The sequence below is a fragment of the Daldinia decipiens genome, assembly GCF_022478715.1.
Source record: "Daldinia decipiens strain CBS 113046 unplaced genomic scaffold F4813scaffold_2, whole genome shotgun sequence".
NCBI lineage: Eukaryota > Fungi > Ascomycota > Sordariomycetes > Xylariales > Hypoxylaceae > Daldinia > Daldinia decipiens.
Window position 1 is genome coordinate 1,358,813 of NW_026054545.1, and position 26,021 is coordinate 1,384,833.

General features: G+C 46.4%; 7 protein-coding genes across 7 annotated transcripts; 4 read left to right on the forward strand and 3 right to left on the reverse strand.

The window, feature by feature from the left end:
• Positions 1-5,613: 5,613 nt before the first annotated feature.
• On the reverse strand, positions 5,614-6,637 carry F4813DRAFT_106715 (NADH dehydrogenase, alpha subcomplex, subunit 8). The gene is made up of 3 exons (XM_049238451.1): positions 6,468-6,637; positions 5,992-6,352; positions 5,614-5,931 (listed from the first exon to the last, which is right to left on the reverse strand). Exons 1-3 carry the CDS (start codon positions 6,485-6,487, stop codon positions 5,761-5,763), a joined length of 552 nt encoding a protein of 183 aa, XP_049104346.1. The 5' UTR covers positions 6,488-6,637; the 3' UTR covers positions 5,614-5,760.
• Positions 6,638-6,705: 68 nt separating this feature from the next.
• On the forward strand, positions 6,706-8,464 carry F4813DRAFT_106734 (nucleoporin complex subunit 54-domain-containing protein). The gene is made up of 3 exons (XM_049238452.1): positions 6,706-7,477; positions 7,538-8,181; positions 8,242-8,464. Exons 1-3 carry the CDS (start codon positions 7,138-7,140, stop codon positions 8,347-8,349), a joined length of 1,092 nt encoding a protein of 363 aa, XP_049104347.1. The 5' UTR covers positions 6,706-7,137; the 3' UTR covers positions 8,350-8,464.
• A 466-nt stretch (positions 8,465-8,930) lies between these two features.
• Positions 8,931-9,208, reverse strand: F4813DRAFT_385098 (mitochondrial outer membrane translocase complex, subunit Tom5; the record flags this gene model as incomplete). The annotated part of the gene is made up of 3 exons (XM_049246198.1): positions 8,931-8,968; positions 9,033-9,134; positions 9,196-9,208. 3 exons carry the CDS (start codon positions 9,206-9,208, stop codon positions 8,931-8,933), a joined length of 153 nt encoding a protein of 50 aa, XP_049104348.1.
• A 737-nt stretch (positions 9,209-9,945) lies between these two features.
• On the forward strand, positions 9,946-14,217 carry F4813DRAFT_344368 (glycine dehydrogenase mitochondrial precursor). The gene is made up of 3 exons (XM_049241652.1): positions 9,946-12,762; positions 12,821-13,345; positions 13,412-14,217. The coding sequence occupies exons 1-3, from the start codon at positions 10,164-10,166 to the stop codon at positions 13,465-13,467; spliced, it is 3,180 nt and encodes a 1,059-aa protein (XP_049104349.1). The 5' UTR covers positions 9,946-10,163; the 3' UTR covers positions 13,468-14,217.
• A 1,173-nt stretch (positions 14,218-15,390) lies between these two features.
• F4813DRAFT_344371 (uncharacterized protein) lies at positions 15,391-17,981 on the reverse strand. Its single transcript, XM_049241653.1, has 3 exons — positions 17,519-17,981; positions 15,528-17,460; positions 15,391-15,475 (listed from the first exon to the last, which is right to left on the reverse strand). Exons 1-2 carry the CDS (start codon positions 17,867-17,869, stop codon positions 15,796-15,798), a joined length of 2,016 nt encoding a protein of 671 aa, XP_049104350.1. The 5' UTR covers positions 17,870-17,981; the 3' UTR covers positions 15,391-15,475; positions 15,528-15,795.
• A 3,466-nt stretch (positions 17,982-21,447) lies between these two features.
• F4813DRAFT_106831 (uncharacterized protein) lies at positions 21,448-22,138 on the forward strand. The gene has a single exon (XM_049238453.1). It carries the CDS (start codon positions 21,600-21,602, stop codon positions 21,957-21,959), a length of 360 nt encoding a protein of 119 aa, XP_049104351.1. The 5' UTR covers positions 21,448-21,599; the 3' UTR covers positions 21,960-22,138.
• A 1,433-nt stretch (positions 22,139-23,571) lies between these two features.
• Positions 23,572-25,670, forward strand: F4813DRAFT_344373 (Lipoyl synthase). The gene has a single exon (XM_049241654.1). It carries the CDS (start codon positions 23,653-23,655, stop codon positions 24,922-24,924), a length of 1,272 nt encoding a protein of 423 aa, XP_049104352.1. The 5' UTR covers positions 23,572-23,652; the 3' UTR covers positions 24,925-25,670.
• The last annotated feature ends 351 nt before the right edge of the window (positions 25,671-26,021 follow it).

A 26,021-nucleotide genomic window follows, 5' to 3' on the forward strand; every position in this document is an offset into this window, starting at 1 on the left:
CAAAGGAACGGACAAGACTTGACCTGAGCCTGTCAGAGAAGGTGAAGGAGGACGAATGGAGACAATTGGCAGGGAAAATGAAAGGGACCGATGTTTGCTAGGTACCTGGATTGCAAGGGTATCACGAAGGGTACGTACCGAAATAAGCTAGGTGTTCTTAGGTATTCAAAGGCAAACTAAAAAGCTGAGTGGCTAGGCGGCTGCCGCACTAGACTAGGGTGAATGCGAGTTGTCGATCCTAGCGTCATTTCGACAGGGAATGACTCGTGCTACGAAAAGGGGGTGTTGCTATTAACACTGCTACACAATGTTGTTACCATATCTTATTGCTACTACATGTAGCATCACAGAAAGCAGTAAAGCTTCTACAGCGATTATCAAATTACATGACTGGATTGTAGTAAAGTGCATCGTATCTGAGATTAAAGTTTATTAAAATAATGACATGTACGAACCCAAGAATTTGGACCCTTCTCCCTTAATGTTTTTGATGTTTATGGTAAAGTTGCAATATATTGTTTTTGTTTGTTCGAACACAACGCATAAGAATCTCTAATAGCAGTAATTATTACCCTACCAGGGTTTATTTAGATTTAATTGTTTACTGTCGTGCAGTAGTATACTCCATACCCAGTGCTTTTTAATATTATGTATACCTAATCATTTTCTTCGAGTTTCTAAGTACCTACTTACATATGCAGCGAATAGATACATAGGTACTTATTAAGTAAGTTTGTGAACATCCGAAGATCACATACGCAGTCCATATCTATACACGTACATAAGCGCAGCCCTAAGAAAAAAAGAAGAAAAAAAGAAAAAGCAAGTTGAGGTTTACTGTGAGGCAGTTTTCATAGTGACGTTACGTGTAGACGCCGAAGTGGTCCAGAATTATCACTAGGAAAGTGGAAGCCAATTTTTCACCTTGTTTGAATATGAAAGCCTATCAGAATCTTGGGAGAGGGTGATGTACAGACGCTAACAAGTGCACTCGGCATATTTTGCAGTAATGTGGGGTTATTAAACTGTTATGGAGGTAATTCACTAACACGTCATATAACCTAGGTACATTATCACCCTTCTTTATAATTGCCAAGTGTTTGAAGATAGGTATTATTATTTGCTTCTTCCCGTTCGAAATATCTGTTTAATGAGTTTAACTATTAAGCCTTATTGGCATTGGAAAATATCATATTTACCCGGGTATTATGATATGGACTGCTCTTTCGTACAACCTAAGATCAGACGAAGCCTTTTAGTCTTTTTAGTCTGTTTCCAACCCCTGCAGAAAATCTGGTACCTTGCAGATTTTTACTCAATTCCCGCCCTCATAAGCAGGAGGGGCTTGTCAAGCGCGGGGCTAGTAAAGCATGCCCCAGAGCGGTAATCGGTAAAGCCAATGATTCGCCCATGAACATTTTATCTATGTATCTCCATCCGCTACGGATTTGCGAGTGTCTTAGGCTAACTGATCTTACACCCCTGATGCCCCCTTAAACCAACTACGAATCCTGGGGTCAGCCCGATCTCGTTTGCATACCCGTCCTTGCTTTGTTTCTCATAGAGTCCCTTGGGGAAAACATCAGACGAACTCGCCCTATCTACCAGGTTTTCCCTATTCTACCTCTTCAGCTCGTCAGCTTGTATAGCTGCAAATAAGGCATATGGACACGTGATGAATGCGCTCGATGCGAAGCATTTAATTTAAATTCGAAAGTCTGCGCAGACCTCAATCACGAAATGTTTGCTGTTTCCAAATTCAACCAACTATCTGCGAGTCTCGACCGCATGACACCACCACGAGGTCCCATAATCCCTAGCCATCTCAAATAGAGGCGTTCTAGTTTGATTCATCTTGGCAAATACCGAGGCGTGTTATTGGATCATACACAGTCCACATGTTTACTTTTTCTTCTTCTTTAGTGTACATAGGAATCGCGAGATCATTGCGTGGACGTAGGTGGCCGCGCCGCTGATGAGTGGATACAAGGACGCTCTTGTTTAACCGGTTCGACTATAGGCCAACGCCAATTAAGGATGAAACGTTTGGGCCGCCGCCACGCCGATTAAAAAAGAAAAAAGTTTATTCTTATACAACTCCCTAGCGTAACCAACTCCCCCGATCTTCAACGGGTCCCGTCCTTCGGAAGGCCGGAAAAGCCACCCAACACCAATATCCATCAATGGGCATTAGCTCCGTCAGCCGCAAGGACAAGCCGGCTACGCATCAGCCTATTATCAGTGACAAACGCTATGCGCCCCATTTCATCCATCAACTCAAAGAGCCCATTAATACTTGGAAAATGTGAAAAATGATATCGAAGTATTGTATGAGATAGACTGACCAATCTAAGTAGAAGCCAACATCTCGTATGATGCTGAAAGGTGTGTGGAAATTACACCAGAATTCTTGTCACCGATTCGTAACCAGAGTTCATGATTCCACGATGATCGTGGTAGACTGTCGTAACACAAGGCATGTCCAAGCTCAAGACTGCCCTAGACAGCGCTCTAAACGTGCCGTAAGGATTGGGATCACGATTGCTTACGAAATGAATCCTAATTACAACTTACCCATCACTTCGGAATTTATGATTTACTTTCCAGCCACGTCTATTCGAGGCATGCCAAATCGTGGGTTTGCTCTCCTACATTCTGCAGCTCCTTGCTTCAAGTAGCGAATTGCATATTGGAGTTCAACAGAGGAATGGTCACCGTCACCTCAACAAATTACCTTCAACTTGGATGATTAACGCGAATAAGGTGTCGACCATGGTATTACAGGATTGGAAACTGTCATCCGATATGTACCTATCCGCATCAGCATACATATATATTACTGGCTTGTAACTCGGCCTTCATATATGACGCAGACTGTAAGGGAGAGAAAGGGATACCGAGGCCTCTTCGTTTATGGTAATTATGTGTCTGCCACTCCCAGTTCATCAAGAATTCGAGAAGGCACTTCTTTCTAAGTGGAAGAGATGACTAGCGATAAGCCAGCCTTCTACCGCTACCTAGCATGAAGTCTCAAGTGTCTGAGACAGGCAGTACGCCAATGCCACAGCGGCTGCCACCCCTAAATCCCGATTCTAAGACGGAGAGACACCAAGTTTCAACGTGACACTGTCTCGGTCAGCATATACGCTACTAATGTGTTATTCGTAAGCGGGTTTTTCTAGCATATGCTTAGCATGGCTAATCAATGTCAAGAGTTATGTTTGCTTTATCAGAGGCCTGCCCAGATTTAGCGATTAAGATCCAAATAACAGATATCTGAGCTGATCGTCCAATATACTCAACTCATCTTTAGACACTATCGCCGGGTGGATCTTAGATAATAAGACGCATAATGTCTAAACAAGTAAGCAGCTGTCCTTCCCAACACCCCTCTGTTTGCATACAATGTCTTTCCGTCCTTTTTAGGCCCGGGCCGAGACAAGACATCTAAAGTGTGGACGTTGATACATCTCACGACTCAATTCTTGCAGGGCGAACGCGGGATTCCTAGATTTGTCTTGATATAGTACAACCTTGCCTCCCGCACCTCTTCACGCTGCCAACCGGCGGCCAGGCACATTCTCCACACAGCCGTGAGGCTCCTTGTCTTAGGTTTTCCCCAGTCGCTACAAATAGGAAACACCGAATATAGCACTGTTGCGAATAGATTATAGTTACCGGCGGGGGAGTCATGTCACATTTCTACCCAAGTTGTTTGCGGGGTTGCGGGACGAATCCTTCGACATGTGTGCCCCTAGTGGATCGTGGTTACGGTCAACTATTTCCAACTAGCTCAAGAACAACAGAGGGACCAAGAAGAGCCGATTAGCCCTAGCGGGTTATACAGGATCGAAAAGAATCCGTAGCCTTAGAGGGGTAAAACGAAACATGGCATAGGCTACTTATGGCAATTGGGCTTCTCGATTAAGCATCATACGCCACCTGAGCCACTTCTAGAAGCCCTCATCCTACGTGGCAGAGGTAGTTTCCGTGTATTTTAGTAGTAAGGGTTTTTTGTCACAGCACTGCGACACATTCCCATATCCTGCGGCAATGCGACATCCCCTGCTATGACGTAGGGCTCTCGTGCTGTATAACATATAACATATTGTAATCATATACTAAGCTTATAAGTTATGGCTACTACGGATGGACTTCATACTCAACGTCGCGTTGCCCAACTTAACTCTCATCCGTGTGTTGCTTACCCCGCGCAGATGTAGGTTACCTGTGTAAGTAGCCGGTCCTTGATGAAGAGGCGTCCTGGGTCTTAATTGTTGGATGGCTACATATGTCCGGGGTTGCGCCGCGCCGCGCCCAGTCTATCTCAGCGTCGTGAGAGATCTGAGTGGTACTTCAGATTAACTGGTGCGAAGGCGGATATGCTAAGCAATGCTGGTAGCCAGTCGGCATACGTCCGATGCGGGCGCAAAGACGGGAAGACTTTCCACACGGGTAGGAAGTGCAGGAGATGGTGTCATCGAACCTGCGAGGCGCACATTCTTTCTAAGTGCAACCGGGCGTTCATTAGTAGAGGCTGTCAAGGTTGTCAAATAGGATCCTATACTCCGAATATGCCAGTTGCCTTCTCTATCCGGCATGCCTTCCTTGGACAGACGCACATAGATGCACATATATGGTAACAGGTCACATCTCCTGCAACCCTATCACGATATGTCCCTGTATGTTGAGCCAGCCGACACAGAACACGGCAATGGATCTTGTTTTCTTTATAGCGGCAGGTATTTAATAACCAATAGAGCTATATTCGCGAATCTGCAAGCCGGCTTGCATATGTAGATTGGTATCCCCCCGCGTTTGTGTATGTGTCATCGATTTAGGGCAGACGAAGAGCTCCTGCGTCGGCAGGTTGCTGGCTCCTCCGGCAGCCAAGCGAATGACTACGTAACTGCCGTGTGCGGGTGCTGAAGGTAATATGAGGGGATATTCGGGGCTTGGCCTACGATCACGCTCTGTGTTAACCAGAAGAAGTAGGTGATGTGGCGACGGGAGGATGAAGGTCGAGGGCCGTGGGCTTATCGCAGCCTCCTGTACGTCACCGTTACGATCACAAAATAGTCCACTCGGTATTTTACAGAGCGGAAAGGCACTTCAATAGGTTGTAACTATTGCTAGTTAGAACTATAAGAATATCCTCCCGTTGGAAGACGTCTTAGTTATATTCAAACTATATGAGATACAACTAAGTTGAACCGTAGATCATTTGAAGTCGGTCTAATTATTCAGTCATTATTAACATACAATAATATAGTTTCGTGAATATTATCTATCATTCGACTATTATATAGGCATTTTATCAGCATATAGTAAATTTAGGAATACAACGATCCTACGTCTTTCCTCGCTTACATGGCTAACACAGGTAGTTAGTTCCTATCTAATATCCCGAGAGGAAACATGGCAACATATAGTTGCCACCATAATTCATTACTTTCTTATACGATAGATATAGGCCCTTATAAAAGGGAGAGTTGGCCGACAGAGGGAGTATACTCAATGATACGGTCACCTTGTCTAGTGTAAAGCTACCACGCGTGAGTAACTTATTAGCCATTGAACAGACGTCCCTTAATCTTTAGAGGGTAGGCTATTCGTATTTTATATCAAGCGAGCGAGCAAGCAAAATAGGCCAGTCGCAAGAGGAGACATTAGAGAAGGTGGAACCTTGACCCGATTGTAATTCTTGTTTATTTACATGGTTATCTTGTCATTTTAAACCCCTGTTTAAACAAGGGCACTTCATGATGTCGGCGCATCAGCCTGGGCTTGTGCTGAAGGCGGGTCAATAGCTTTGCCGAACGGCGCTTGGCCACGATCTCTTAAGATAGGGTAGTGGGCGTAGATCTGCTTCGTCCGGAGGTGGACCGGGGCTTTGTCCTTGGGAGAATCGGGGATGGTCTTCTCGAGTTTCTATCGCATGGTTTAGCAAAATGGCTCTTAAAAAGAGGCTAAAAGAGGAGAGTAACATACTAGGTTATCAAATACACATTTGCTGAGCTTCCATTCGTCCTTCCGGCATTGCCACAGCTGGTGGTTGTTATTGTCGAGGCACTGCCAGTGCTTGCGGAATTCGTCTAGACAGTGCGTGTTGATGCCATCGATCACGCTGGCGGCGCATCTGGTTACTCGTCGGCCCTCCTTCAAACACTCAAACTCGCCCTTGCCGTGGTTCTCGGTTTTGCATTGCATGAAGTCATCGTTGTAAGGGCGGCACCGGGCGCCGATGAAGAAGGAAGCCGATAGTAGAGGCGCGGACGTAGCTCCGACCTCCTTGACCGAGGGGATGGAGTCCGGGAGGGGAGTGGTATCGTAGAGAACCTGCTGGTTGAAGCTAAGAGTAAGTTAGCGACGACGCTCTCCAAAATGTAATTGGCTCATAAAGAAGGCCTGTGAATATGCTAATTGGTGTTTTGTTATTGGGTAGGAAAACTGTTTGTAAGACATACACTGGCTTCCGGGCCGACATGGCTGCGATACGGACGGGGTTCTCGGCGGGATATCGTGGTTTGAAGTGAGCTTCGGAAATGGAGCAGTTTGACGACGGACGAAGTGACGGAATCCGTTGGTTAGCAAATTGGAAATGCTGATTGGTTCCAGCCACATTAGGCTAGAATAATGGATCGGTATGTAGCTGCTAGAATTCACTATAGCCAATCAAATTCGTGAATGAACCTTATCGGGTAGCTAGGTATCTGAGTACATACAATTAGGTACCTTCATTCCATTGAAGGAAACATGAAGCTCCCAGCCACACCGTCTAAGGCTGAAGCTAATGAATTTGAAGCTAGGATTTGTTTGTGGAATTTCTGGTGTAGGCCATTTAAACAAGACCAGTAAACACCAAGACACCCGACAGCAACACCTGGTATTTCTTAAGGGTATTTCTTTTTCTTTTTCTCTCAATTCATATCAAGATACCGACCACCGTATCTTGCGAGAAGAAATACAAAGTACCGCCATGAGTTGAAGCCTAAATCATTCTTTTATTCCACCCACCCACTTTAAACGCGACTCTCATCTTCGCGAAACCTTCTGTCGCAAGATTACGGCTTCGAGCTCCCCTTCCCTAAACAACACCACCGGTTACTGAAGTCCACAGGCTTCCCAGTTCCAGCCATGTCTCTCTGGGGCAAACCTTCACCTTTCGGGGCGTCTACAACTCCCTTCGGTCAATCCACAGCCACTACTGGTTTTGGTCAGACCACAAACCAGTCGCAGACTCAGAACCAGCCACAGTCCAATGCATTTGGTGGAAGTTTACTCGGTGGGAGTACGCTTGGCCAACCATCGACAAATGCGTTTGGTGGAAGCCTTCTTGGTCAGCCCCAGGCGCAGCAACAGCAACAGCAACAACAACAGCAGCAGCAGCAGCTTGGAGCTTCTGGGTTCATGAACGCAAGCCAGGCACCGGTGCAACGCTCCAGCCTAATTTGGGAGCCAGGCCGAGAGTCACTGAGTAAGTCTACTACCACTTAAGTTCGTATCTTTGACATTAGGCTGACTGTTTCGATCCTAGTCCACAAGCCTGTTACGGAGCAAATCGAAGGAATGCTCGAGAAGTGGGTTCCCGAAAATCCAAACACGGTATTCAAGTACTACTTCTACAACAAGGTCGACCAGACGCGCATCCCTCTCTATCAACCCTCTGCCTCAGAAGATCCCCGAGAATGGGAGCAAGCTGTTCATGATAAACCCGGACCCGGATACATGCCGGCCCTTGCTACCGGGTTTCAGGCTGTTAGCGAGCGCCTGAAGATGCAGAGACAGGTTCTAGGGCATTTCAGACAGGCGTTACATGCTATTAACTCTAGTTTGGACGCAATTCTCTCACAACACGACTTGCAGACCAGCGTGCGAACAGCCAACGCCCGACGAAAGCACGCACTGCTACGACAGAGGTGTCTGGCCTTAGCAACAAAGGTACAGGTCTTGCGCAACCGCGGATACTCCCTCGATAAGGAAGAAGATGAATTGAAGACGAAGCTGGAGACCCTCGATCGAGCTGTGACAGACCCAGCTCTAAGTGCGCGAACAGAGGAACTGTGGAGTCGTCTTATAATGCTGAGGGGATATGCGGATAGCCTACAGAACGAGATTAACAAGCGTGGCACGGATGCTCAGGAGGGGATAGGAGAGGAGAATGAGGCCCAAGCCAAGGAGGTAAGTTTATTTCTCGGTCTTTGTGATCATATAAGCAGTACTAACATTTAGCGACCTTAGATATTGGAGAAGTTTGACAAGCAACTACAGTCCTTGAAAAGCTCGCTGGAGCAGGTTAAGAAGGATTATGACGAGTGGTCTGAGAGGAATCCACCTCCTAGACAGTAGATAACGCCTAGGAGGATAATGCATAAACGATCTCTGATAGCATGAGATAGGGGGATGAAGTTCATTAATAGGAGGGGGTTCTCGGGTATTGGGAAACTTGGATGGTGTACAGATATCAGCTGGCTGTAGGAAATCGCATAAAGCCCGGCGTTTAGGAACGTCTGCTTCTGATATTAGACGATAATATCCCGATTTGCCCCTTCCGAATTTCTTTCATCCTCGGTCGTTGAATGCCGTGGGCTTCTAAGACAACTAACAAAGCATTTGGGAGCATGAAACTAATTTACGTATGGGAGAAGACGCAAACCCCAAGGGGCTTTATATTATGCGGTGACGTAACAAGCCCTACACACCCCTCTATAAGAATTAGAGACCCGAAGACGCCGTAGTGCGATATGCATAATGCCTCAGCCTTGTGATGCTAAAACAACCCGAAACGGATAACATGCGAGTCGCCCTTATGAAAAGGTATCCCATATGTATAGAAGCATACACCCCATCCAGCCCTTGTAGTTCATATCTCAAGAACCGGACTATTGTTACCGTGTCTCATAATTGTACAAAGTAATGCGCCCACGAGATTAAAATACGCTCGAGACGAGGTCAATGGCGAAGGGAGCTAATAGAACACGTCGTCAGTATTACGCGATTATGGTGGAGATTATGAATAGAAGGAAGCATACAGAAGTAGAGCACGACTGCGGCGCCGAAGAAGAGCTGGACCGTAGAGGTAGCTTCAGCCTCGTGCTGCTCAAGCTCCTCCTTGGAGAACTGGGGTGGTGCAACTATCGTATCTTTTGTTAGCGACGGAAGATAAGCACAGATTTCATTATGAGACTTTCTTACATCCGCCAAACATTTTGAATTGCCTCAGTTACCTAGGTAGGTAGGTAGGTACTCTTCTTTTCGCGTGATGGACTAGAAACGTTGTTTTGTTGTTTTGGAGCAAAAGTTTCGTCACCGGGAGATGGCGAATAGTATTGATTGATTCGTCGGTGTCACCAAATTTTCTAATTGGTGACGACTAGCAGCAGAAAGCAGATTTCCCCACATCTACGATATGTACAATTGGATGGCGCCCATATTTTAAGCCGCTTAATAAAGATTATAACCCCTGTAAGTCGTGTAAGTCGTGTAATGATGCTATGTAAAGCGATAAGCAGGAACAGTGAATGGATATTACATAACAGCGTGGCACATGCATCGTGCCATTCCAGACTCAAAGGGAAGAGCACTTGCAGCATCTCTCTCCATTCGCTATACCCAATAGGTAGCCACCTAAGTATGTACACCGCTAGGTGGGTAAGGTACCTACCCGCCACTACAGAATGAGGTGTTACATGGATGTATTGTACCTAATGTACTACGCTACGGTACCTACCTAGGGAAGCTGGGAAGGTTAGGTAGTGTATGTAGGTAGGGTAGGGTAGAAATCACATAAAAAGGGTCCGGGGCAAAAACGCTATCGGTTTTGAGACTCCTCCGAAAAGACCCGCAACTTTTTGTTATCTTGCATATCGAGCTAGTTGCTAGACCGATGACGGCGATTCCTTCTAAGGCAAAGGTACCTTAGTCTGTGTAATAGTATATATATCCAATGTACCTAAGCTAAAAAACTCGTAATCAATCCATTTTCCTAATATTTCTCTAATACATTGTAATTCACGATTTGTTGCTTACTGCTTGTTCAATTGTCTCATTTAACTGGCATAGTTCATAATTGCATCGTTTCGAGCAGCATGACTGCATAAAGCTCGACCTAGCATTCATCCGAGGTCCCGTGTAAATTACGAGGAAGAGCATCTTTATCGAAGATGGCGTCTTTTGCGAGGGCTATACCTCGTTTAGGCCGGTCAGCAGTCCAATTAAGAGCATCAACTTCGTTAAGTTCTCGCTTGCAGCGTACAGCTCCATGGATATGTCATGGTTGTACTTATAAAGCCGTAGCAACGGCTACCCAGAGAAGGTCTTTCACTACCATTGACCGGACACAGGTGGCGAGTTATGCCGACCTGGACACGTTTCCTCGTCGCCATATTGGTCCTGATGAGGCCGATACAGCTGAGATGCTAAAGGCCCTATCTCCGCCTGTCGACAATCTGGACAAATTCGTTCAGCAAGTCATTCCACCCAATATCTTATCTAAGAAAACGCTCGACATTCCCCCTCACGAGGGGCCACAGAGCGAGTCAGGTCTAAGGGCAATGGTAAAAAAGTTTCAGACCAATATCACAGTCAAAAAGAGTTTCCTTGGTCAAGGATACTATGGAACACACACGCCAGCCGTTATTCAACGGAACATCCTGGAAAACCCCGCCTGGTATACGAGTTATACTCCTTACCAGCCGGAAATCAGCCAAGGCCGCTTAGAGTCTCTCGTTAACTTTCAAACCATGGTTACTGACCTGACGGGGCTTTCTATAGCCAATGCTAGTCTCCTAGACGAAGGCACTGCCGCTGCCGAGGCAATGACACTCTCTATGAACACGTTATCGACCTCGAGGGCTAAACGGGAAGGAAAGACTTTCGTCGTATCTAAGTCCCTCCACCCGCAGACGATATCGGTATTACGTGGGCGTGCGGATGGCTTTGGTATCAAGATATTGGAACTGGACCTTACGAAGGCTGAAGCACGTACTGAGGTCGAGAACCTTGGCGAGGACCTGGTCGGTGTCATGGTCCAGTATCCCGACACATACGGTCATGTAGAAAATTTCCAGCCTCTGGCCGACTCGGTACATAAACAAGGCGCCCTGCTTAGTGTTGCTACGGATCTACTGGCTTTGACCATGCTCAAACCCCCAGGAGAATGGGGGGCTGACATTGCCTTCGGAAGTGCGCAAAGATTCGGTGTGCCGATGGGATTCGGAGGTCCACATGCTGCGTTCTTCGCCGTTCAGGAGAAGCACAAGAGGAAGATGCCTGGTCGATTAATTGGGCTGTCTAAAGATCGACTGGGTGGGAAGGCCTACCGATTAGCCCTACAGACACGAGAACAGCATATCAGGAGAGAGAAGGCAACCAGTAACGTGTGCACGTCGCAGGCGCTGTTAGCTAATATGAATGCTCTCTACGCGATCTATCATGGACCCGAAGGTCTCAAAGCGATTGCCGAACGAGTTGTCCGAGGAGCACGGGTTATTCAAGCCATTGCTGAAGAGAATGGGTTCGCTACGGAAAAAAGCAAGTGGAATGATAGCGGCAGCGTACTCTTTGATACAGTTATCATTGATGTTGGATCCAAAGAGAGCCAGGCCCAATCTGTGAGCACAGCACACGAACACGGGATGTATGTTCGCCAAATCGGCGAGCAGCAAATTGGTATCTCGGTTGATGAAACAACATCGCTAGACGACTTGGTCAAAGTCTTCCAAGTATTTGCAACTGTGGCTGGCAACATCAAGGTATACCCGTACGAGGCGGTGGAGGTACACGTTCGCCAGATACTCGAAAAGCACGCCGATTCGATAGATATCCCGGACGCTTTCAAACGAACCTCGAGCTTTTTGACTCATCCTGTCTTTAACACGCACCACTCTGAAACAGAGTTGCTACGGTATATCTACTATCTGCAGTCTAAGGATCTATCACTTGTCCACTCCATGATTCCTCTCGGCTCATGCACTATGAAGCTCAATGGAACCACGGAAATGTCACTTATCACGCTACCCGAGTTCTCCCAGATACACCCGTATACCCCAGAGGAGACGGTCCCGGGCTACAACAGCTTGCTAGAGATGTTCAGGGAACAACTGCGTGATATAACAGGCATGGATGCTGTCTCTCTTCAACCTAACTCGGGAGCACAGGGTGAATTCGCCGGTCTGCGAGCAATTAGAGAATACCACAAGGCGCAAGGAAATGATGGAAAGAAGCGCGATATCTGCCTTATTCCCGTATCTGCTCACGGTACAAATCCTGCCTCCGCTGCTATGGCTGGCATGCGAGTAGTACCAATCAAGTGCAATACGACTACCGGCAATCTCGACGTAGCAGATCTTGAGGAAAAGTGCAAAAAGCACCAAGAAGAGCTCGGGGCTATCATGGTTACTTATCCTAGCACGTTTGGTGTATTCGAGCCCGAGATCAAGAAGGTGTGCGAGCTGGTCCACGAACACGGCGGTCTAGTCTACATGGACGGCGCAAACATGAATGCGCAAATTGGGTTATGCTCCCCGGGAGAGATTGGTGCTGACGTGTGCCATCTGAATCTCCACAAGACTTTCTGTATCCCACACGGTGGAGGCGGCCCGGGCGTAGGTCCCATTTGTGTAAAGCAGCGTCTTCAACCTTTCCTTCCCCGTGATCCCAACGCCGAGGGCAAGACGACCAGCGGTGGTTATGCAGTCAGCAGTGCCAACAATGGTAGCGCCAGCATCAACCTCATCAGTTGGGCGTATAACACCTTGATGGGTAAGTTAACTCATTTGAAATTTCACCTAACCGGGTAGATCACTAACTTCTCTTATAGGGGCGGAGGGTCTCACCCAAGCTACTAAAATCACTCTGCTCAACGCTAACTATATCCTCTCACGTCTCAAGCCTCACTACCAAATTTTGTACGTGAATGAGCACGGGCGCTGCGCTCACGAGTTCATCCTTGACGCCCGGCCCTTTAGTAAATCCGCTGGTGTCGAGGCCATCGACATTGCTAAGCGCCTGCAGGACTACGGTTTCCACGCCCCGACGATGAGCTGGCCCGTCGCCAACACCCTAATGATTGAGCCAACTGAGAGCGAGAGTAAGGAGGAGCTCGATCGCTTTATTGATGCTCTGATTAGTATCCGCGGAGAGATCCGCGAGATTGAAGAGGGTAAAATCCCGCGTGAGGGTAATGTTTTGAAGATGTCGCCACACACTATGCAGGACCTAATTGCGGGTGACGGTGGTGAGGGCGGCAAATGGGAGAGGTCCTACTCACGAGAGAAGGCGGCGTATCCTCTGCCGTGGCTTAAGGAGAAAAAGTTCTGGCCGAGTGTCACGAGGGTAGATGACAGTAAGTTGATGCACATATTACATTCATCTAAGGGTTGAAAACATATATGCTAACTATAGTACCTAGAATACGGCGACTTGAACCTTTTCTGCACCTGTCCGCCAGTCGAGGACACAACGTAAATGATTTTCCCAGCAGCATCTTTCCGGCGCAACGCATAGACGATATCCAGTTTTCAACATCATGGAAAGGAAAAAGGCGTACGGCGGATACACGGGTCTTCAACACATGGTAGAGTTGGGGTCAGAGCGGCACGGAGTTTCACCAACTCTTCTGAGCACAAGGCGTTTTCGGGAGAGAACCATTCAACAGCGATAAGGTCTTGCATGCAAATAGTTGGTTGGTTATACCAACATCATCATTGGGACGGCAAATACTGGTGGGTGTGAATTATTCAACTACACGAGCGCGATACGCCTGGCTCCATTTAACTGGACTAGATCTAACGGATAGTGGGAGTATAGGGTGACTGGGAATATAACGTTGGATTTTGGGAGGTTGGTCTGGACGACTAGATGCTAGATCAGATATACGCGTACATAGATCTGACTCTATACTAGCAATAGACTAGCAATAGAGCCGTCCCGCTATTTCATCCCTTAATATGGGGGTTTGTGGATATCTGTGTGTTCGTTGACGCTATTCATGGTAGTTAAGTCGGCACCGAAGAATTTTCCTCGGTAGGCCGAATATTCCATATCGCACTTAAACACTGAAAAACTACAAAGCGGCTGACTGAGGTTACATGGCTTGGAATAGGCACACGGGTTGGATGGGACATGTTACATTGTGCTGCACGTAGGGTCCATCTAGCGGTACATATCAAAGCCTGGTATCAGGATTCCAGATGAAGCATCTAACCTAGAACAAAGAACATGTTCAGTTTGTACCTATATATGTAGATTCTCGTAGCTAGGCGGTTCCACCTGATTATTGTTGGCCAACTACCCTCCATCCGGCACAATGATATTACGTATAGGGATGCGTTAACGGAAGGATACAGATTAAATATGGAAGATAGGATGTACGCATGCGTGTAAGCTCCTTTGCTGGTGATGATTTAGCATCCGGTCGAACTAGTGGCGTGATGTATGTTGAAATGAGTGGTCAAAGGACTGTTACTTTCAGGTACAGCACATGGTATCTTGGCATGGAATGTATAATATCTATATAAGAATGACTTCCCTCATCACTCATACAGTTGGTAGATTAAGTCTATATATAACTACAGCTCACAAACATCTGCACGAGTTACATTTCCCAACTAACTTAATAACTTGTTATCATTATTTTCTCTCTCCTTATTTAGGGGCCTACGCTTACGTTTACGCTTACGAGGTAAGAACCAATGTAGTTATTCTATATGGTATAATTCGTAGCGAGGGCGTCGACCTGGAAATATATGATCATTGAATTTCTTAACAATAACAACCCAGAGACCAAGTTAGAATTACTACTGTTTTCTAAAGTTATTATAGAATTGAATAGTACAACTCGTAATGTTCACCTCCCTAACTATTACGGTATCTGGAGAACCCGTCCTACCTCCTTTTTCTGCCTCGTCTTCTGTAGGGAGTGTAAAATTCAAAATGTTTGCATATGTGATTCCATTATTATAGGTTACCGAAGCTGTGGTACCTGCCCTGCTGCCCTGCTGCCCTATTAAGAGGTATGCAACAGGGAGACCCTTGTTCCAACTTGATAGAGCTCAACCTATGAGGTGCTTAGCCGACGTAACACTGGGGGGCTAATTAATATAGGTGTTGGAGCTGTTGGAAGGTGCGATGCTTAAACGCATAGGTACCTAATCAGCCCTGTTTGGGGGCTAAAAGGGTACCTAATGTGAGAGGTCGGTTGGTTGGCATTTAGATCTTTGATAACGCCCCCAGTAATTATCAACTCAACCTAATCAACATCAATCTACCCTTTCAGCTCCTAAGTCCTATATTTAGCACCGTAGAAATGAAAACTCCCCTATCTTGGCAGAACATACCTACATGAACCAACTAAGGTGAAGAAGAGCTAGGTGAATAATTGAAAACGTACCAAATATATAATAAGCTAATACCCCCCTATTCTGCAGGGCTATTGCCCACTCAAATGCCTTCTTTTTCTTTGGCAAAGAGTTGTGTAAGCTGGCTCCCTTTCTACCTGATCTAGAAGTCCTAAGCTGAGTTCTTAGCGCAAAACGTGGAATTTATCAAAGCCGGTATCTCTATGGTTAAACATACCCTCATTCTCTCTAATGTAGTCCGCCTTCTGCCAGAACTTATCGCCGGGTATGTCCTTGACGCCTTGGAGGAATATTAGTAGACCGCGTAGTCGGAAGAATCGTAACCTGGCTACTGCCTAAAGGGGATATGAGATGTCGTTACTTCGTAGCAAGGCTCGGAACAACTACACGCACATGGCAATTTTTTAGAAGTATATTATACTAATACACGAAGGGATCATCTCGTGGGTGTATTTAGTTGTTCCGAGCCTTGCTTCATAGCCACCGGCTGCATGAAGATTTTCACCACGGCATCGCCGTTAGAAATGTACACACACCCATTTCTGTCCGTACTGTGCTCTATCTCACCTTCAAAAGACGCCGCGTCAATAACAAGATTCTCTTGCCCATTTCGCAGCCTCTCGACCTCCTCAGATGCCAGCCATTCCACAGCATATGAGAGTTTCTTCCGGTGTCCACCTCGCGACTCTTGGCTTGAATTTTCGGCATATTCGATCTGTATTTCTAGGGGACCTGCTTTATATAGTGAAGAAGCCTTTCCGACCCCAACTTGTCTTGACATGACCTTACCTGGTTCGAGTATCAAATTGCTCTCTAAAGAGCTCGAAGCCACTGTTGTTCTTATTTTGTCCGGGCTTTCCGGAACGCTACTCGTTTCTCTGCTTAAATGGGAAGAACCCTCGTGTGCTATTTCTTCCGCCTCTACTGGCGTTTTCTTGCCCTCCTCATCATCAGCTAGTGCAGACTCATGAGTTGGTGCTTCTTCGGAGGGAAGTGCAATCTTTTGCGGATTCTTGTTCACGGTACTTGAAGTTTCTGATGCGTCTAAAGAGAAAGATGTCAGAGTGGGCAGTGTCGAGGACGACCAAGGCAATGTGAGTAAAGTGCTCTCGTTCGGGTCAGGATACACAGTCTTCTCCCTTCTCGCAAATAATGTTTCCAGACCATTCTTAATATGGCCTTGAAGCCGCATGTTAAATCTCGTTACCAAATCATGATACTTGGGCCCGCACGATGTCGGTAGTCGCCACCCGGGATACAGCTTCCCATGACATTTAGGTGTGTGGATCTTCTCATACATGAGAATAAACTCGTTGCATAGCCAACAAGCATCTTTGCTTGAGCATACGACTCGAGGCATATGTGCATTGGGCGACATATGGAACTCGCAGTAATAAAGGAGCTGGATTTCGGCATGGATTCTCGCCTCCCGCAAAGTCTTCTGTGTTTGGGCAATGAACTGTATTTTTGCCTGTTCCTCGGTGGTATTCAATAAACGGAAGACTTGCTCTAGACCCTTTTCATTCTTAAGCTCATCAATTAGTGGGAGAGTATTGCTAAGATCCGGCATGTAGTCACTGCTTAAATCTTTATCGAACACCTTTTGAGGTAATGAAACAAGCACGAGACGCATTTTGCGGGCTATGGGAGTCTTTTTAGCAGTCCGGTATAGCAACCTAGCTGCTTCACGGTATCGTGCGACTTTCCTTATTATATTTATGAGACGGGCCCTTGAGCTTGGGTCCATAGCTCTATTGGGTATTGCGTTGATCAAATCATGGAAGCCCCTGACTTGTTGTAGGTGACGAATGCTATCAACTAGCTTCTCTAACTCAGACTGCGTTTGGTGCTTGTTCCAAGAGTCGGCAAGCTTTATTACTTCCTTTGTTTTGTCGATGAATGAGTATCGGGGGGATGAAGGTTCGTGCCTGTGGTTTGCATTCTGTCTTAGATACTCCAAAGTAGCTTGGAGGTTTTCTTTAATTGACCGCCTTTGAATTTTCTTGGGATGTTGAATAAGACCTAAGCGGTAAAGGATCCGAGCTGAACACATAGCAATGATGGCTTTGAATACATCATTCTCCACGCCCAATGTGGTATCTGGCTCAACGTATTAGTTAGTGAAATAAGATATAAGCCGTTGACTTAGATTTAGTACCGTCCGCGTGAGAAAGGAGAGAAAAAATCCTCTCAAATTCCGTCTTCAATCTCTCAAGAACCAGGTTTCCTCTGTTATGCCCGAATTTATTTATGGCAAGCAGAACGTTCAAATATGCGGCCCCAGTACCCTCTTCCAAACATATTGCTGGGATATTGTTATTATCATCTTTTGCATACGCAAGAAAAGCGAGTGTACTGCAAAGGCTGCGCTCCTTTTCAAAGGATAAGGTATAGTCTTCCCTCCGACATTGAATGCTCGTCACTGGATTGGACAACGGCTGGGCGGGAATAGGATGGAGAAAGTGTAGAGTTGCAATGCTTTCGGCACGGATTTTAGCAGGAAACGCCATGTCTGAGCTCAAGTTTGCTGAGAAGTCAAAATTCCTCTAAGTCGACATACAATTTTCCTTTCTAGCTGTATATTGCTTTGTGTGAAATGTTCTTAGTCTGCTCCTCTCGTTTGTCACCGGTAGAATTCCATGATCGATCACCTGCATAACGGTAACCATTTCCCCTCCTGAATGTTGAACATACTTGACGGTAATTGGTGGCCTTGCGGGTGGCTGCATTGAAATGATTTTTCTGACATAATTTATGGAAGCTTATGCTTAAATAACTCTTTCTTTTCAATTTCTATTCACATTATGGCCGGTCGAGATGAATACTAATAAGCAATGGCAGTGCTTAATGGATTTAGTTAATATAGGAGAGGATTAAGAAAACAAGTACCAATATTAACATTCATAGTTGAGAACAACCAAGAGATAGGCATGGGAGCAATCGTATGGTACTATTGGTGTATCTCTTGCCTCACCTGACGGAAAGCTTCACTTGCAAAACTACACCAGGTGTTCGTATATTGAATATAATGAGTGTCTCGTTGCGAATATGACGACCTGGGAAGATGGCCGATTGTCCCTTGGCGGTCGCAAGCCGAGTAGTTCAAGATACGACATCTTTAGGGTGTCCTAAGAATATCGCACTTCATCAGAAGCAATGCAGAAAGAAGGCCAGAGCCATAGCGGTTGGAACTCCTAAGGTAAACTAGAGCTTCTTTGATAATAAAAACTATTGGGCCCGAGTTTTGAAAGCCTGCACGCGCTTGGAAAGTATTTTTAATGATATGGATTTAGAAATGTAATGAGATATCGTTAAGAGTAGTAGTGTCGAGAAGTTGGGAAGCGTTGATAGTTAAGTTCATTAGAACAGAGCCTACATTCCCAAGACGACAGTGATCTGCGACGAGCTGATGCAATGGATCGGCAGTTCGACAATACATAAGGCTGTTACCCTGCGGCGATCGATCTAAGTCTATCTACTCTTTCGTATATAGCGTTGTTTAGCAGACTAAATTGCTAATGAATAATTAAAATCAGCGAGACTCACATAGGGGCCATTATTAGGGGAGCTGTAATTCACGTAAATAAGGTATCACAAATATATCACAAATATATCACTTATACCGCGCCATTATCTATGCAATTGTTCGTTTGCAATGTTGTATTAGATTTGCGACGGCGAGCAATTTACTTAACCTAGGTGAGTAGCATAAAATTCCTCGTCAATTTCCTTTTGAGTAAGCGAGTTTGACGATTTGGAGATTGGAAACAGTTGTCGTCTTACAGGGGTTATCATGTTTCTGAGGTTTTTCAATTTTTAAGCGGATGGTGGCTCCATCAAGCAAATCGCGCTGGCAAAAAAGGTATAGGCGGACACGGTAGCTACCTATGGTAGCTATGGAACTTCAGCCCCTGAGAATACCGTGATAGAGGGAAATAAATCCTCAGCTATAGGACATGCTTTGAGGTTGTCGTGAAAATGAATTGCTAGGGCTACCCTAGTGGTTTCGATGGTGAGACTGGTGCCAAGGGGTCTTTTCCGGGCTTACGTAAATGGGACAGCTCAAAAATCACCGAGACGGATGAGTTGGCGTCGGTGTACAGGAGTAAGGGGTAGAGCAGGCCTGGAGAAGGAAAAAAGGAAGAAAAAAAAAACCACTTCAGCTCCATGATGATCACCGACACCGCTATTGTTGGTCAGAGGTCCCACAGGATACACTGCGTGGAACCTTATGATAGGTTCCTTATGATAGGTTCCATGCGTATCGGTTGCGACCCGGATGCAAACGGTTCGAAGTTTAAGTGCATCTCACAGTGATGATCCAAAGCCGACGTGGTGCGTTGTTGTTCGCGACACATGTCGACGCATTATGGCTTACTAGATTAGATGTTGGGCTTGACCCAAACTACCTAACCTAAGGTATGTAAACGATAGGACGCGACGATCGCACGCATGGACCGTAATAGTATTAGTACACTACTATGTACTTGGGTATCGAAGTAAGCTTTATATCCCTACATTTGCTATCTTGCGCGCCCTGATTGTGATTACCGTGGGCGTTTCCACGTCGAGGTCCGGAACTGGGTACGGAATATAACAATTATTAGAATGATAACTGGAAGAGGAATGATAGCGCCATCGTGATTGTTAAATGGATTTCCGAATGTGCCATATCTAGGGTAGATCTTCTCCGCAGAAATCTCGAAACCATTGAATGGTGTCTCTGGGAGAAGATGGGACCTGGAACCCATGAACCACTCGGACCAGTCTGGGGGAAATTTGAGTTTTCACAGAATCTTTCCATTTGGGTTTAGTCAGGAACAAAGAGAACCTAAAGCTGCAGGTACCAATCACTACAACCAATCAGAAGTAGCCTGACGCACACGTCGCGTGGACCCTAGTCGGGCAGAAATTATGCAATCTTAGTAAATTTTATGAAGACCCCACGGACGATGGAGGATTGGATGTAAATGGGATCTGTTAGACGCTGCAATACAATTTAGTTAGCTATGAGGGAATAATGGACAGGTGGTTGAGAAGAATCATCTCAAAATAACCATCGTTAAAGGATTCTAAACACCACACCTACAGAACCTGACAAATATTCTCAATGATATTCTCGTTGATTTAATAGGTACGTATCTAACTCATATGCAGTCTAAAGAACATGGGTATCCCAAATTGGGCACAGACGTTAGTAGTTTCCTAGGTTACTTCTTTAAGTGATGGACTACAAGGGTTGCATAACTAAATAATGGTACTGGGTAGGGGCACTTACCAATTAGCCCAAGCAAGCTATATTTCCGTTTGCTAATGTACCTATGTAATTTCCGTTGCCCTGTGCAATCGGAGGATGCGATCCGCAATCCGTCACAAGTAAGATTTTGGTTGTAATGTTCCTAACGTACCTATGGAAGTACTTAAGTACAATACCTAACTAAGGTGCATGATGTAGGTATTGTACAACATGTTCCCTTACGCCTCTTATTGAATTTGTCTCTAATATATTTAGTATCGGGAAGTACATCTAAACTTGTAGTAAATGCAGCTTTAAACAACACATATATAAAGATTCTTTGTCTAAACTCACAATTCCCTTGCGTGTATTCTTTGGCATGCGTATGTGTAGCAACCAAATACATATAGAGGAAGGTAATGGGGATTGACCGGTATTGATGATTGGTGTATATTGACGCTTTGCTGGCCTTGTATCCCCAGGGACCCCTTGCCGACTAGCGAAGACTAGCGCAAGAAATAGGTGCAACACTAATTTGTACCCTGCTTTGATTCTCTATCGCCATTGATCCATTGATCTTGCCCATTTGCGCAACAAGGGTCCCTAGAACGATCGTGGCTTCCCGCCCGCTTTCCTCTGACCACACCCTTTTCCCTCACTCCTTCATTAAACAACCTGATACCCTCACCCTCTTCGTAAACTCACTTCTCCTGCGCGTTCATTCTTTAACTCACAGGGCTTCGTTGGCAGAGCCCATTTCACGACATTACGAGGAATAAGTCCCAATCGACCTTGAGTATCGAGTATTCAACTATCCTTCTTTGAATCACACACACACACACACACACATCATATCGGTATCTACGAATTTATAACGAGAAACGCGCTGAATAGTCGCAAGCGATTTGAAAAGTAAAGTTATCACATTCTGGGATCAGCTTTAAGAATATCGATATTGTGGCAGTCTGTTATACACATAAATCCTCTACCCAACGAATATCAAAATGCATATCTCAACGATTGTCGCAACTGCGCTGCTTCCTTTGTTGGCAGTAGCAGCAGACCCTTCTACTACCACGTCTACTATGACGATGACAAAGTACATTACTATCCAGAACGTTGCCACCTCAAGTATCTTCAGCGCAAACTCGACTTCCGTCTACCAGCCTACCGGCACCATTTCTTCTTTCCACTCCTCCAGTATCGCTCTTCCAACGACAACGACTGGCTCTGATGGTACTCCTACAATTGTTGCGCCCACAGTCAGCCCTACCATCGATAACAACAACGGCGGCGCATCGCTTGGCTCTGCCCATGTTGCGCTTGCGGGGCTGGCTGGTATTGTTGTCGCCGCGCTGATGTAAGTTGCGCCGTGTTGGGCAACTTGGCCGAGGAGCGCCAAAGGGGGGGTACAACGAAAACAAAAATTAAACCTATTCGATACGAACGTCATCTACTTCATTTCTTTTGTCAAAAATCAGCACTCCTCGTTTTCAGCGCTATTTGGTCACACACTATACGCGACAAGGTACTAGTCCGCGAAATGGCATTCGCTAACAACCAACCACGATGCCTTGATGTCTTGATGCCTTGGCCTCTGCGCATTCCGCCAGTTCCAGCCATTCATCATGAATGAACTACCATTTTCCCTCGTCACCTCTCCTCGACCTTTCTTCTGGTGCTGAGCGTTTGGTGCCGTTTTATACCCTTCGTAAAGCCCCCTTAATGTATCAATGAACCGGCAACATGCGTCCTCGGCGCGCATGTTAAATCGCACGCTCTCGGATCATCGATTACTATCACCGTTATATCGCGCCTTTCTCTTTCCAGGTGGATGGACTTGCAGACCCCGAAGGACCTGACCTTATCCTTCTCATCTCCTTCATTTATCACGATTTCACAACTTTCCGATACCCCTTGTCGGCCTCGGGGCTGGTCATAACTCTGCAAGACCTTACATATTTCTAACTGCCGTTTGGACCTTGGACTGGGAATGAGAGAGCCTGTTTGGTATCGAGAGTGTGTTGCTGGCTGGACTTGCATCTTCACTTCAAAAACAATACCCATTTTTCTACATTCTATCGCGGAGTTCGGTTATGAGCCACGAGATAGGAGCCAACGGAGGCACCTTCATACCCTTTGATTTTTATATTTTCTTTTCTTCTTCTGCCTCCGTATTGTCTTGAGATACCCCGTTGTTGAACTCTCGCCGAGCGAGAATGGCCCGAGGTGAAATTGTGGACGAGGAGGAAATGGTTATGTCTGAAAACAACTATCATGTATTCGCTATATGTGAGAGGTCTGCTGATCTTTGACCTTCATTTTACCAAATTAAAAATGTTGCGCTTTTAACTTCGTCGCTTCAGGATTTCCCTTCGGTGCTTGGAAAAGGAAAAGGAGGCTGCTGGCTTGGTGCGTCGCACGAAAGGAAAATATTCGTGAAAGCTAGCTCAATAAAACCTTTGAAGCCACTTCGTCATTGTGCTTTGTATGTGATATGAATGTATCAATGAGCAATTATTTATATATGCTAGTTTGTATGCGTTCGAGGCCTTATGCATATATTTCGCAACGTACATGTAAAAGAGGTACCTAATTACATTACCCACTTTGGTAGTGCTCAGCTAGTTACTATATTATTCTTACCATTATGTGTAACGTATTCATATATACCTATTTTATAAGCATAGCGAGATATCAATCGGTTAGGCTTTCTAGTATATAACTTGGGTTTGATAACCGTTCAAAATGTAGGCCTTCCTAATTTGTAAATGACGACATTGGTGATTGGCGGATATCTCAGTTGATGCCAGCTGCAGCCTGCAGGCGCCGATAAAGGACAAGCGGCAAAAGCCTCCGGTACTAACCGATCAGTGGATCCGATCGGTGGATTTGCAGCCAATAGCGGGGCACCTAAAAGTTGGGGATTGCAATTGTAATCAATCGATATCGTAATCAATCGATATCGTCGCTCGATTTTATCTCAAACTATTTCCTACTGATCCGCCACACTGGCCTTGTCAAGTTTCTCGTGGCCGACGTAGTTACTGGGTGACCATGGCATCTTCATCGGCCTCACTGAACCGCCTTCGGGCGCCTGTCCAGCGTGCTATCTCAAATGCTTCCCGAAATGCTTCCCGAAATGCTTCTCGCTCCTACGCCACCGTCCCAACAAATACACCAGAACCAGCTCTCTCCTCTACCGACAAGCCAGCCCGCCGTCCTACATACTTTAAGGACACGACGGTCGCCTCGTTAGACGAATTTATATCTGGCTCATCTTCGTCCACTCTAACCGCTAGCGATGCGTATCAGCTACGCACCGCCGAAGTCGGGCCCGCGTCGAACCGGCGCACCATCACCCGGCTACCCGAATGGCTCAAGACGCCGATCCCCGCCGGCAACGATAACTACAAGAAGATTAAGTCGGACTTGCGCGGGCTGGGCTTACATACGGTATGCGAGGAAGCTCGCTGTCCGAATATCTCGGAGTGCTGGGGCGGTAGCAACAAGAATGCCGCCACCGCCACTATCATGCTGATGGGAGACACATGCACACGCGGCTGCCGCTTTTGCTCTGTCAAGACCAGCCGTGCTCCCCCGCCACTCGATCCCCACGAGCCCGAGCACACTGCTGAGGCCCTAGCTCGGTGGGGCCTGGGCTATGTGGTGCTGACGAGCGTCAACCGAGACGACATGCCCGACGGTGGGTCGCACCACTTTGCCGAGACGATCCGTAAGATCAAGTCCAAGAAGCCGAGTCTACTCGTGGAAGCACTGACGAGTGACTTCTGGGGTAATCTGGACTCGGTGGCCGTTGTGGCCGAGAGCGGGCTCGACGTGTATGCGCATAACGTTGAAACCGTTGAGGGTCTCACGCCGTACGTGCGGGACCGTCGCGCTACGTTCGAGACAAGTCTCAAGGTGCTCGAGCACGTGAAGAAGGTCCGGGGTCAAAACGGCATCATCACAAAGACGAGTATGATGCTGGGGCTAGGCGAGCAGGAGCATGAGATCATGGACGCGCTAGAGCGGCTACGGAAGGCCAACGTGGACGTGGTGACTTTTGGCCAATACATGCGGCCGACGAAGCGCCACCTTCAGGTCGAGAAGTATGTCACGCCTGAGGAGTTCGAGATGTGGCGGCAGCGCGCCCTCAATATGGGGTTCTTGTATGTGGCCAGTGGGCCATTGGTCAGGAGCAGCTACAAAGCTGGCGAGGCCTTCATCGAGAACGTCTTGAGGAAGCGGGCCGGAGAAAATGGTGCTGCTAACGTAGACGGCAAACTAGGGGCGGCCGTGGCAATTGAAGATACGAAGGAAGCATGAAGGCATTTGCTCGTCCTTGAATCAACCTGACTGGCTACTTCAACGTGTACATATACTATATATAATGAGACCGCCCGAGCCCAAGGCATAGGCGGCACGGACTCGGCGCATTAGAAGGGATAACCTTTTTTATGGTAGAAGAGATGGTGGGATTTTGCTATTGGGTATTTCTTGTAGAACCAGCTGGTCGTACGCAGCCTTATTCAACCAGGATGCAGTCGACTAAGCCAGTCAATAACGATCTTAAACGTTCTTTTATAAAATCACCATTTCTGGTACTTGCCTACCTAGGTTAGGTAGGTAGGTATCAATTACTTGAATGATGTCCCCCCTAGTCTCCTTCACCGCATCCCACAGCTCCTCCGCCAACAGGTCCTTCCGCGCAAACCCCATCGTCTCAACCACCTGCGCCGCCGGTTAGCAGGCCCGCAGCGGCGGGAGCAGCTTGGCTTCGGCGCCGCGGGAGACTAGGCTGTATTCGCCCTGGTAGCAGGCTGGTTTGGGGTTTAAAGATAGTTACTCTTTGTCCTCTCTCTGGTTCGGTGGCTGTTGGATGGGTGTTGGTAATTTCAGACTAGCATGTCGAATATACGTCTTTTAATATAATTAGGAAAGTCTGCTTCCAAAGTAAGTAGCCCTTGGTGTATATATAACAACGTCTAATCGTTGGTGATTGTTGTGTCGCGCAGGCCTTGGGGACTTTTCTATACGAAGTCGGACCAACGTTAGCACCGAGAAAGAATTATGCAAGGGACAGTTGTAAAGAGTAGATCCTTAGACATACCCGATTGAGCCCTGTCCTTTGGATCCGATAGCGCCGACAGCCTCAATAGACTGCTTTTTATTTTATTGTTAGTTAACTATAGCCGCACGTAGAGTTAAACACATATTCCGATGCGGAGAGTATGTAGTCGCTGTATATCGTGGATCCCTCAGTAATTATAGAAGTTTACAAGTAAGAGTTAATCATTAACAGTTCCATATAATAATACAGTTTAGATATGTCATTTGCTACAGTTTTGACTATAAGATTTCAAGCAAGTCTAACTGAACCCTTATTAGAGGCTGTATTCACCTTGATTAGTCCCATATACTCA

What these genes read in the sequence shown, in the direction of transcription:
- F4813DRAFT_106715 (XM_049238451.1), bottom strand. Translation starts at nt 6,487, where the DNA reads ATGTCGGCCCGGAAGCCAGT. An exon ending in ATGTCGGCCCGGAAGCCAGT is followed by an intron (nt 6,353 to 6,467) that starts GTATGTCTTACA and finishes ACTTACTCTTAG; the next exon opens with CTTCAACCAGCAGGTTCTCT. An exon ending in AATGTGTATTTGATAACCTA is followed by an intron (nt 5,932 to 5,991) that starts GTATGTTACTCT and finishes ACCATGCGATAG; the next exon opens with AAACTCGAGAAGACCATCCC.
- F4813DRAFT_106734 (XM_049238452.1), top strand. Translation starts at nt 7,138, where the DNA reads ATGTCTCTCTGGGGCAAACCTTCACCTTTCGGGGCGTCTACAACTCCC. An exon ending in GCCAGGCCGAGAGTCACTGA is followed by an intron (nt 7,478 to 7,537) that starts GTAAGTCTACTA and finishes TTTCGATCCTAG; the next exon opens with TCCACAAGCCTGTTACGGAG. An exon ending in ATGAGGCCCAAGCCAAGGAG is followed by an intron (nt 8,182 to 8,241) that starts GTAAGTTTATTT and finishes TAGCGACCTTAG; the next exon opens with ATATTGGAGAAGTTTGACAA.
- F4813DRAFT_344368 (XM_049241652.1), top strand. Translation starts at nt 10,164, where the DNA reads ATGGCGTCTTTTGCGAGGGCTATACCTCGTTTAGGCCGGTCAGCAGTC. An exon ending in GGCGTATAACACCTTGATGG is followed by an intron (nt 12,763 to 12,820) that starts GTAAGTTAACTC and finishes CTTCTCTTATAG; the next exon opens with GGGCGGAGGGTCTCACCCAA. An exon ending in TGTCACGAGGGTAGATGACA is followed by an intron (nt 13,346 to 13,411) that starts GTAAGTTGATGC and finishes TATAGTACCTAG; the next exon opens with AATACGGCGACTTGAACCTT.
- F4813DRAFT_344371 (XM_049241653.1), bottom strand. Translation starts at nt 17,869, where the DNA reads ATGGCGTTTCCTGCTAAAATCCGTGCCGAAAGCATTGCAACTCTACAC. An exon ending in CTCTCCTTTCTCACGCGGAC is followed by an intron (nt 17,461 to 17,518) that starts GGTACTAAATCT and finishes TACGTTGAGCCA; the next exon opens with GATACCACATTGGGCGTGGA.
- F4813DRAFT_106831 (XM_049238453.1), top strand. Translation starts at nt 21,600, where the DNA reads ATGCATATCTCAACGATTGTCGCAACTGCGCTGCTTCCTTTGTTGGCA.
- F4813DRAFT_344373 (XM_049241654.1), top strand. Translation starts at nt 23,653, where the DNA reads ATGGCATCTTCATCGGCCTCACTGAACCGCCTTCGGGCGCCTGTCCAG.